Source organism: Bombus flavifrons, chromosome 5, assembly GCF_040668555.2.
Source record: "Bombus flavifrons isolate JBK064 chromosome 5, iyBomFlav1_principal, whole genome shotgun sequence".
NCBI classification, from domain to species: Eukaryota; Metazoa; Arthropoda; class Insecta; order Hymenoptera; family Apidae; genus Bombus; species Bombus flavifrons.
Genome location: NC_138446.1, coordinates 5,396,792 through 5,409,781, shown reverse-complemented (window position 1 = coordinate 5,409,781; position 12,990 = coordinate 5,396,792). Strand labels below are relative to the sequence as shown.

At 31.7% G+C, this 12,990-nt stretch overlaps 1 protein-coding gene across 1 annotated transcript in view; it reads left to right on the top strand.

Annotated features, from left to right (window-relative positions):
• Positions 1–65: 65 nt before the first annotated feature.
• Positions 66–12,990, top strand: part of LOC138179966 (rap1 GTPase-activating protein 1) — a 250,070-nt gene continuing 237,145 nt past the window's right edge. Inside the window, exon 1 of the mRNA XM_069113264.1 lies at positions 66–556. Within this exon, the coding sequence (XP_068969365.1) occupies positions 330–556 (227 nt within the window). The 5' untranslated portion in view covers positions 66–329. The remainder of the gene's footprint in view (positions 557–12,990) is intronic.

Below are 12,990 nucleotides of genomic sequence, written 5' to 3'. Positions count from 1 at the left end.
GGGCAGGAGGGTGGGGGGTGTATGGTCGTAAACACTCGCGCAAGAAGTACGTACATAGTCTCGCGAGGACTCGTGCCGCGATTACGTCGTTCCGGAATATGAACGTGATCGACGTGTAGTGTTCAAGCGAAACGGCCGTGTAAATCAGAAACACTTGACAGAAATTGCTACGGATTTTTCCTGTTGAACGATCTGTTGGACAAACTACTTCAGGTTATTGTCATAGTCACGTGATATCTGTCGATTCGTTCGAATACGAAGAGATCGAGGCATTTGTTATTTCGCGCGGCAGTATTTCGAATGTGCCGGTGAAATAGAATCCTCATGCGATGCGTCGTCCCCTAATTCGCTATCTCTCAGAGGGTGGTGGCGGTACAGGTGACAATGCCGGTCCCAGGAGGCAGCAATCCGTAAAGGAAGACGATCGTGGCAGTTACACCTGGAATTGTCGTGAATATGGGCATCATCTGTCTTCCTGCGACCTTCTCAAGGTTCCGACAGCCCTCGGATGTCGTGGGCATACCACGTCACCGGAACCACGAATGGCGATCCACAGGTAGGCCGATTTCGATCAGCAGTAGTCGCGTTTTATGTTGGTAGGGGAGGTTAGCTCCGGAATTGTCCGGGTCAGTGCATCCTTCGGGGGCTCATTCTGGGTAACCGCGCTCGCGCACTGACTTAGCTGTGGTTAAGAAAAGAATCGTTCAGGGAACCTTTTGTTTCTTCAAAGTTTAAAAAAAAGGTTAATTTTGGAAAAAATTATGATATGTGATTTGTTAAAATGATAAGAGTGAAATTCATAGGTCTTATATATTGGGCTGTTTTTAAATGAGCTAAATGTTGAAATTTTATGGTAGTCATCGCCTTGTATAATTGGTATTATGACGTACGCAATATGTATTAACTTTAGTTATGATATATATTAATTTTGAAATTTTGATACTTAAATATTTGACTTTGTATTAGGGTTTTATTTACTTATTTGTTTTGTTTTATTTATTTGAGCAAAAAATACTAAGAAATATTTATTATAGATTAGGTTTATACATAATGGGTAATAAAACATATCGCTTTTAGATGCTTCTGTTTTGTTTGAGTTTCTGTTTCAAAGTATAATTTCAGAGTAATTTTAGATCTTAATTCATAATATGATTGGATTCTAATTCATAACAATGTTCTTTATCTTTAATGAATGTAATAAACATTATAATTTATACAATAGGATACTTAATAAGTGATGATTTTTTTTTTAAATGTATGCATATATATGTTGCAGAACTGGCAAAAATTATATTTATTTGTCAGATTACAGTAATTATTAATATATTGTAAAATATCTGCTTCTTTCCATATTCGTTGCAAGATTTGTTACAAAATGAATGTTTGTAAAAATTGAATCATTCATAATGAAGTAATTGTATATTATATCTGAATTTACTGCAAAGCTGCTATTCTTAAAAATGTATATAATTCTGTATGGAACAATTGATGAGTTTGTTCTTCTTTTCAAGAATTACTTTCAAACATTTGGCATTTTACATTCCTTGTATTTCATGATATTGTTAAAATATTTTGACAAAAATTTCACAAACCCGATAATTTTTTCTTAATTTATTTAAGGATTAGCAGATAGAGCCGGATGAATTTATATCCTAAAATACATGTGATAATCTCAATTTTTCATCTAAAAACGGAAAATCGGTGCAATGAATAAGGGAAAGACAGAAATGAGGGTTACATTATTTTGAATTTAATTCTCTCATAAATTATTGAATTGTCAATGTAGTTATCTTCACTGATTTTCTACCTGAATATAATCTATATATAACAGCAACCTACAAATATTAGAACGATTTAGTTTTTCCAAATCAGTGTCCCATATCGATTGTTCACATATTTCTGCATATCTTCTAATCCTGTAGGCAAACCGACCTTTCAAATACCTTGAACATTTCCACAGATTGTATACTACATACATACAGTCGGACACAAAAAAATGCGGACACTGCACAATTTTAATTTCTAAGCTCCATATTTTCAGTAAATGTACGAGGATCAACAAAATTGTATTGCATTAATCTAAACATTAATCGAAATACTGATAAAGAGCGACTATTTATTATTTATTTTTTTACAAAAAATTATTTTTTACAAAAAACATTCAGAAATTTCTTAGTTTAATTCGCCATTAAGTAGTGCCAGTGTTTGTATACAATGTTTGTAAAGAATGCTTCACAATGAACCAAAAGTTGCAAAAGTCGAGATACGAGTTTTGAATACATATATATATATATATATATACATATATACAGAGTGGTTGGTAACTGGTGGTACAAGCGGAAAGGGGGTGATTCTATGCGAAAAAAGAAGTCGGAAATATGGAATAACAATTTTTCGTTTGAGACTTTGTTTTCGAGAAAATCGACTTTGAATTTTCGCTCGGTATGCGTGCACTTTATCACGTCTCGTTATAACGGATCTCACTGTAGATCGTTGTCTCGATGGAAAAATTAAAAAAAAAATAAAAAAAAAATTTTTATTCTATATTTTCGACTTCTTTTTTCGCGTAGAATCACCCCCTTTCCGCTTGTATCACTAGTTACCAACCACCTTGTATATATATATATATTTGTATTGTATAATATGGGTTTTCACATTGCATATCCCGTATGTCCCGAACAAATTGTATAATATGTATTTCACTAGGAAAAGGAAAAGTCAATTCATGATACCTAGTGTATGTTAAGAAACAATTAAGAAAACATTAGGAAGTAGAATGGAAATAAATCAGCGTTGATTATTTAAAAGAATTTATTTTCACTGTACCAAAACCTATGTTTAGGTATATCATGCGATCGAACATATGGGATAACCGACTAGATATTAAACATTTGTGACTAACCATTATCAGTTTTAGTTGTTAGCGTGCTATAATTTAATTATTTAGTTTTATGTGTATAATTAGTATTAGTGTCCGAAATTTTTTGTGACATAAAAAGTCATACCTTTTCAGTGTTTCGTTTAATATTTAAACAACTATAAATATTAACTCAAAAATTCCTTTTTTACTGTTATTTATATAGAGTAAATAATACAATGTAATACATTTTTGTTATCCTTGCACATTTACTGAAAATATAGAACTTAGAGATTAAGATTGCACGGCGTCCGAATCTTTTTGTGACCGACTGTACATCTAAACATACACGTACAAACAAATAAACGTGCCCTACAGTCTACAAATAAAGACGAATCAAATGTATGGAAACAAACGTCGAGTTTAAAACTGGCTCTATAAATTTCAACTTTAGCCCATTTCAACACTCTTTACTAAACAACATATTAGTACACTCTTCTGTCACAGGAATAATTTCATATTTAGGAGAATTACGTTATTCACGACACGTACGAGGTATATATATTCTTGGGTTCTCTTGAATTAACAGGTTTCAAATTATAGATTACAGACTGTTTTTGTGATTTTATAATTTTTCATCAAATAGGATAATCGGATAATTTACCTATAATTTGTAAAATTTACTTGTAAAATTTCATTTGTTCTATTACAAAATTTATTATTTTACGTAAGTGTATTTATTAATACTGATGAATTGTAACTTATAACTTGGGATATTTCGCTAATGTTAATCCAGTTGTGAAAGAGGGCCTTGGACTTATTTCTTGTATCACTCTTACATTTATAAAATTCATTAGATAATTTAAATTTAGGTACAATTTTCATAGTAATATTTATTTTAGTCAAGATAATAAGCTATATATTTTATATAACTGTTTCTTCAATTAATTTTGAATAGGCGCAAAACTATGTTTTTATAGATAAGTATAGCAAATTTATCAAATTACTCGAAATAGCATTGTGTCATGTCATGAGTATTTGTTTACGAACAAAAAATATACGATAAAATATAAACGGAATTGATAAACAATAATATTAATATTTTATACTTTTCCATTTTATTTAAATACTTTGGCTTTGGCCACGAACTTACACGAGTTTTAGGAAAGAAAACTATTACGAAACAATTTCTGAGTTAAATCTGTAGAAATTTCTTCAAATCACACCTTACAGATAGTTCGTTGCAATTCTGTTGTATTGCTCAGTTATGTAATGTTTCCTAATACTAATAGTAAGAAACGCATATTATTGTGTCTAATATTTATGTAATGTAATAAAATGTCTTAGATAGCGTGTATAAAGTCCATGTAATTAGATTTCTTTTTCACAAATTCATCTGGTGCTCAAGTACGAATTAAATTACCCTAGGGAACGAGTGGCATCTCGAGCCATATCGAGGCGAAAATGTAAATATAAAAAAGCTGAATATTTTCTTGGGCACATATTTTTATGCATGAATTAAGGCTGCGTTCTATATTTCGTGACCCAAATCCTCTTGGGTCATATCCGAGGAAGGTGCATTTTCTAAATGACGCGGGGTGCTCGAGTTGGTACCATTTGTCGACAGAACGAACGTCTCGTGGAAATGTTTATTGCGTCGTCAAGTTGTCACAATAACGATTGGAATTATTTGAGGAAAATAACGTGTCTCCGGTTCGGCTAGTCTCTACGACTACAGGCAAAGTCGTAGAAGTTTGTTGCTAGTTTGCACTCGTACCATGAACGAAAACGGTAAATAATTCGAGTTGAAATAGGTCAGCGACAAATGTACGATGAAAATAATCCTTTTTGATTTTAGAACGAGACCAAGGTCAAAAATTTTGCGCGGAATGTTATCGAATATGCGAGGGAAGCGAAGCAGAATTCATACATGATGAGATCTATCGTGTTAGTATACCTATATATTCAAATGTTATTCTATAATCTTAGGAAGTTGATTTTTCATATAAGGAGATCTTCCTACAGATCATGGTTATAATAGATTAATTCTTGAAAAAAAAAAAATTACGTAGTATGTAGATTTTATGACATAACGAGTTCTATATATGACTCAACAAGCTCGAGGTTGTTTGTAGTGGAATCTGTGAGGTAGAATGTCAGAAATTTCATTTACGATTTCTTATACGTAGAATCAGCCATTCATCTTTCAATATCCTTCAATATCTCAGAAATTTATTGGCTGTTATTAGAATGTCGAGAATATATGACGATTTAATTAAACGATGGGGACATTTGACGTAAGGCAATGTTATTTACTTTCGATGATACGCGTAACCCTTCATCTATGATTGATTTCGTAATATAGAATCTAAGGAAAGAACCTGGTTTATCGCTTGCTGCATTCGAATCGATATAATCCATCATGCAGGCACAATTGCCCACAATTTTAGAAAGAAAAGCTGCAGGAAGAAAAACAGGATAAAATTGGAAAGTAAAAATCCCATTAATCTTATTCTCTAACTGAAAAAAAGTTCTTTCTCTACAAAAGAAATCACTCGTTATGTTTTTCCTCCAATTTCTTATTTCAAGCAAATGCTCGTACAGAAATGTTTAAATATCTATATTAATTCGTTTGAAACAACAATATTTAAAATCACAATTTCTAATTTTTATCGAAACTGTGTCATTTAGTTTTTCCTTAAACTATATATTATTATACAAAATAACAATTTTAGAGAAATGTATTTTGCAAGTTACATGGTAATAATTTAAAACGAGATTGCAAATTTCGATGTATACATGTATTTAAGAATTATAGTTTTATATATATGTAATTCAACAAGCGTAAACACTTATGCTTGCTCTGCCAATATTAACCTGTTGCATTGTAATTTATATTTCTATTATAAATGCAGTAAAGCATCTCATATTTGATTTGATAGTTGGACAAAAATGTCCGGATAATGAAACTTTTCGAATAATGGAACAAGCATATTTCTGATCTTAAGAAAATTGTTAGCTTCAATATTTAAGAATTTTATTTTTTTCGGCTGTTTGATTACATACATTTTTTAATATAAATCGTTCTTTTGTACCTCAAAAGCCTTTTTCTGAGTTTTTCGGATGATTTAGTGTAAGAAGGTACGTTTTGATTATTTTCGTTTGCAATTTCAATTTGTGTAAAACTTACGTGTATGTAATTTTCGTTGCTTGTAAACGAAGCGTTGACTCATTGCGAAATTAAATATAATTTCTTATATGTTTGATCAATCTTCGCAAGTATTGATTCTGCATTTTAGTAAGGATCATTCTGCAAATATGAAAAACATATCATACATATCCTACATGTATTTCAAAAGTACAATTCAGATACAATTCTAGATACAACTTAGACAAGGTTTCCAGAAAAAGTGAAAAGCTATTTGGAAGCATAGGAAATTAATATAGAGATTCGAATATGGAAGAAACTACTGTAATTCCCTTAAAAGGTTTGAACAAAGTTTAATTCATATGATAATTTTTATTTTATTAATTTTATTATTTAAATTTCATGGAGAAATAATATGTTTAAACGATTCTGTACATATTTGATGGATATGCTTATATATTTTTACGTAAGAGAAGTTTACTTGCAGAAGTTGATTCTTGAAGGAAGTAGACGAAGTGCGGAAAATATAAGCTACATTAATTTTGTGTCTTATTCAACAAGTGTAAACACTTTTATACTCGTTCCGTTTAACCTGTTGAATAAATATGAGGCTGAAAAGAAGCAGTTCGGCCACGATCGTATTTCATTGCTGGCTTCTTCAAGAAGATTGTCTGGAAATAAAAAGCTGACTAAAAACGTGAAAAATGCAAGGTTCCTTTTACTGATTTTTTCGAGCGGAAGTACCAAAATGCTTCTCCAAGCCGGATGCATTATAAAAATTGTGCCCTTTTAAGTCACATTTGTTCAGCCGCTAGAATTTCTTGAGATCCTTCATATGTTAACGCATCAGGCGTATTTGATTACTGATAACCTGATAAGGATGGTATCAGGAGAACACACGATGCATTCATTTATTAAAACTTCGATAAAAGCGCGGTTGATATGTTTGAGAAATTCTTTTATTGATTTTGGCTATGGTGAAGCGACACTTTTTATCGAGAATCTGATAATCACAAAGTACAATCACCTGACTTTCGATTATGTGTCTATGTAATCAAAAATTCTCGTATCTGTGATGTAGAAGCAATTTTATCCGCCTAGTGAAACAGATGCGTTGTTGATGATTGATCGAATTCAGAAAATGTTTTCTATAACATAGTCATTTTAGTAGTCTCAATTATTTTTATTCGTTATTTTCGTTTCCAAAATATTTAGTATTATATATTATTATTGTATATTACATGTTATGTATATATATTATTGTGATAAAATTCATGTTCCATTAAGAATTAGTGACTTGTTCTTATTTCGCTATATATATGTATGTGTAAAAGGTAGATGAAATGAACAGGTAACAAACTTTTCTTAAAGATTTCAGTTTTTCATTGGCTATATTTTGAATGATTTCAAGAAAAATAACAATAGCTTTAAAAAATATAATAGTTGCTTCGAAATTTCTAGGATGTTTCGTAAAATATTGCTCCACTTTAGACACTACCACCGATCATTTTCAAGTCATTTATTGAAATAAGATATTAATATATGTCTGGAAAGGACATTTCCAATTTTTTATATTTTGTTATTTGTTCTCTTTTTTCCAATATCTAAACAAAGCTGCTAAGATATGTGATACTTGCTTGTTTAATGTAATGTTAATGTCAGATTTGACAGAGTTCTCAAATTAAAAGCAATAAGCGTGAGGTAAAACTATCATTAATGATACAGTTTACATAACGAATGCTGATAAATAGATGATTTTATAAACAATGATTTCTTTTCACAAACCTGCGTTTGAAGTTTTAATAATAATTGCTGCTTCTTAAGGAAACGCAGCGTTCGCACATGGAAGTGAAGTAAAAACTAGCACTTATTCGTTACATGGGAATGCAGCCTATAGTTAAAAGCTAAAATAATATTCTGATTATAAGACTGATATCAAGTCATCTGTGCGTGATAATAGCTTCTAAACAATGCTGCTTTGTTCACATAGGTTCATTTCAGTTTAACCTTTCTGATTTCATTATCACGACAAAATCTAATTAATTGGTACACCTTGTTAATGTGCTTATTAGAATAATGGCAGAATTATTAAAATGCGTGTGAACATACATGTTTTTCATTATTTATTCTTGATTATGATGTTTAGTAAAAGTAACAATTCCTATATCCTCGTCTCGTTATTACGATTAACTCTTTTAAATATATGTAGCGTTAATTACGTATTAAACATAGTAGTACAATTGTTTAATCAGTTTTAATTGATTTAATGTCCTATCAGTTTCGTTTACATATTCGTTAGAATACAAACTAAATTTAATCAATAATTAGCAAAATAGCAGTTAATTTCCTATTTGAAATTATTCATATTATTAATTATATAAATTATATAAATAATGAATTGAATATGTAGAATATTTAATTTTTAGGAAACTCTGAGTGAATTTCCTTGTTTTAACATATTATTGTTTAAACTTGTATTTAGTAGTTTGAAGACCATTAGGTATTTATTATTTGTCTTCGTTGTTTGCTAGTCGAGCAAGATTTTAACTAGATTTACTCAAAAGCCGCAAATCGTGTACTCCAAACGATAAATACAATGGAATGGTGGAGATTGGATGATAACTAATTCAGGAATATTTGCAACCTACGGCGAGTAATTCTCGAATGTGAATACTATTACGAAATAACCTGAACAATTTATAACAAAGTAACTATTACCCAATCTCTCGATCAGAAATTATAAATTTAATTCGAATATCTGAAATATTTCAACAAAATCGTAACACGTAACGTTTAATCACACACTAAAATTCTACGACCGCGATGTAAAGAAATCGAATTTCTTTTTCTCTACGCATACCGTAAAATAAAAATTACTTCAACACACAATGAATCGTAAAATAACTTACGATTCTTTGATCATAATTAACACCTTGCATTACCTTCCACGCTATAGTATTAGGTTGTCCGAAAAGTGTCTTCCTTTTACAGACTCGTCGTTTACAACGATGCATCTTTATACAAACGTGAAACCTAATCTGTCGAACGTTGTGATTTTTATTTTGATAGAACAAAATGGATCATACGTAATTCGATAAAATAATGTAAAACGGAAAATGTTGTGCATTCATTATTTCCTTATAGAACGAAAAAAACTTTTCAGACAACCTAATATATAATATAATATGGTATAATATAGTATATAAAATTAACCCAGTTCCGTTAAGACAAACTTTAAAACGTTCACCAACATGGTCCAAGCGATGAATAATTTTCAACTATGAATAACGGAGTGTAAAATAACTTGACCCTATTTGATGTTGGATTAGTTGACCATGGAAATGGTTTGAAATTGGCTGTCAAGCACAGCCGCGTTTACAACGCGTCGGGTGTCTGATGATCGCTCTCTCGATGTAACATGGTTCAGGTCCACGTGTGTATACGTATAATATTTAGCGTGACATACACAAACTGTTCTTTTACATAATCAAGGGGGTCGTGTATAGCGAAATACCAGGGAAGGGTATAGAGTATAGAGGACATCCTCATTCCACCGGCGATAGTCGATCGGATGAGCGGAGATGATCGTTGAGTAATAAATTAGTTTTGCCAGGAGGTAACACGGGAGATTATGCAATCGGTGCCAATAAGTGGGACGATCTGATGGAAGAACGGAGATGACCTTGACTACGGTCCGGAAATGTCGGAAACGGAAGCCTGAACGAGACGGTTTGCTCGTTTTGTTCCAAGCTACTCGTACATCCCGTCCCACTTACTTTTCCTCTTTCAATACATTTGACGTAAATGTCGCAGTCTTAGATCGTACGGTTCTAGCGGATTTCGTCTGGCAGACGACTTGCGAACAAGGTTTCCATTGTTATTGGTAGGCAATAACAGAATTTAGGAGTCTCAAGATCGAGTAGCGTCGACATCTTCGAACTTGTTCCAGTTGCTTAACTTCATTCGATATTTTAGTATTATAGCCTTTGTTTTATTATCTTAAATTCACGACGTGAATTAAGTAGTTAACACTCCATCTGCAATCTTACTTTTTCCGACATACTTACTTTTTCTGTATACTGGGTCGTTTATAATCATGCAGTTGTTTTTTTAGGTTTTTGTGTTTGAGAAAATCCCCCAAAATCCTTAAATACTCTTCCAAGTTTCTAGAATAACATCTGATAGTTTTTTATTGTTACGTGTTATTTTTTTAAGCAAAGCAAGATATAAACAAAAATATGGGGAAAATGAAAAGTCACTTAAAATACTGGCCGAAAACGACTCAGCATGCAGATGGAGGATTAAGTAATTATACGAGTTTATTAAAAAAAAGAATAGTTTATAGAACCTCTGGTGGTGACAAAATGAGAATGAACTTCGTAATTTCCCAATTTTTATTCGTTGAATTTCTTTTCGCAGAGACGCTTACAGATTTTCGTTTATTTATCATCCATCGATTATTATGGTAGATTGATGATAAAGGGTAGAAAATGTATATCGTGTAATATAACACTTGGAAAAAAGGTAAATGTCACATATGGTATATCGGTTTTATATCCAAATTGATGGAAAACATCGACGTTTCTTATTCCTCCTGGTGACCATATAGACTCGTAAAGTCTTAGAGTCTCTTTTTATAACCCTGTATAGACATAACATGTTCTTTTGTCAATACAAAATATAAGTTTTGTAAAAAAAAGATAAAAATTGTAGCTTTACTTTCGTTTAATTCAATCAGTCTGATATCATTGTGAATATTTATTTATTCGTCGAAATTCGGAAATGATTAAATCTAAAGTCAAAGAATTCCGCAAAGCAAGTTTTTCTTGGAAGGAGAACAAAGTTTCTCTATAAAAAATAGGATTTTATTAGAATTTTATGGCGTCGCTGAAGCCATATAGCTATGAAGCGATTTATCGTTATATCGACGATTAAAATGCTAAACATTTTTTAAATCTAGCTTATCCTAGAGACCTCTAGCATTTTCATCACGTTATTCATTTGCAATAATAAAGTTGCGTTAAGTTTGCGAAAGATACAAGCGGCAGAAGTTTTAATAGTTAAATGATTTTAATGTCAAGGAAATTCACTTTTCTCAGAAACTGTTTAATTATGTAGATATTCCTTGTCATAAGACTGCAAAGCTGTATCTAGAGGCAAACAAATAACGCATGAAGAACTTTAAAGTTAAAACATTAAAAGTTAAACATTTTTTTCCATCTATAATCATATCGAACGATATCGATTGAAGATCATATTCTTTTTATTTTCTGATTTTAAAGTCACTTGATGAGCAAACAGGAGGATTTTAATATCACACTACTGAGAAAGAAAACAACCTGTTAGATCCAAAAATGTTAGTGCTTTAAAAGTAGCTAATAGATTGACGAAGTTTTCGAAAGTCGATCATCTAATTATTTTAAGTAGCATTCTACTATCTTCAATATTTTAATATTATCCAAATTAAAAAAATTAATTAAATCCAAATAAAAGGATAATTTCTATAGCATAAGGTTTGACTGACAACGTGCTGAATCTTAAAATTGTTATCGTACAAATATAAAATAAACTATATAATAAAATTTTATTTATCGTGTTCTTCTGCTGTAATCTTTTTTAATTAAAAAAACTTCCGAAAACAGTACCATGATTACGCGACAATAAAATTCGACTAAATTCCTCGGTCAAATAGATTGTCAAAAGAACTAGTTTCTACTGAAAATATTTGCGTTGCTACTATGAGTGCGTATCGGATGTGTTCAGGATAGAAATCTTTCTCTTCGAACTTTAAACTAGGCCAAGAAGAATTAAACCAAAAGTCCATCGTGTTTAGTCGTTCGTTACGATTAAGCGGTAATTTGAACCTCTATTCATGTCGCGTACTTCCCGGTACTTCGGTGAAAAGAAGGCGACTCCATGGGGAGCAGGATCGGTTGTAGCAGGTTGCACGCGTGCTCCACGATACCTTTGATCTCCTACATAGGTAAATGTGCTATGTCCATTCGCGTGTCCAGTCATTCCCTGCTGCTTTTTCTCTGTATTGGTGCCTCGTGTTTCCGCCTCGAAGCAGATACCGTGAGGAGATCTCGTTTTCTCTCTTTCAGGAATTGCATGCTCGAGAAATCGTCCGAGAATCCCGAGGAGGATCGTTTCAACTTCAGTCCGTAGGATTTCGCTTCGTAGATGGTAACGTGCCGAATCAGGAAGTAGTTTCTCGGGAATTTCATTCTCAATGTAAGAAACCGTGATACAGTTAGATGGGGACCGCTTTGTGTTTTGTAATTAGTACGCGGTTCAGGACTAATTATAGATAAATGAAGTTTATTAATAAGAAATAACGCACGTCTCTCTCTTTCTACTGGCTCCGCTTCGTCGATGGAATCGAATCTATTGACGGTAGCGCTATAAGAATTTTAATTAAAGCTTTTGTTAGGGGGTTTCGAAGTAACGCGACATTATAAGCGACGCTTCGATGCCGTCTTCCATGTCGATATTGCGCGGGAAATGGAAATTAAATATTAATTCACGTAAAAGCTGGGTCGCTCACGATGATAAAATTGAACAGATGTTTTTGTTTATTAAAATTGCTTATTAAAACTTATTAAAATCGTTGTCGAACGGGCTATAAAATTAAAACCTATCCAAGAGAAGTCGCATCTAAAAATACAAATAAAAAATTGCAAGAAAGTTTTTTTAAGGTTCTCTTTCAAGATAGAAAAATTAATAATTCTTGCAAGTATAGAATAAACTAAAAATCAAGTCTTTTTTCAAGCATTTTACGTAGTAGTAGTCAAGTATAATAGATAAGTATGTTGTGTGTGAGTATATTAGGAGTTAATGTTTACGGTAATAAACTTTTTTACTGTATACTAAACATATCTTTCTCTTCATTCTCAGTAAATGTTATTTGAAATACAACTATTGAAATAGTAATTAATATGATTAGTAAGAACGTGTGCAATGGTTTTAAAAAATACTGAAAGTA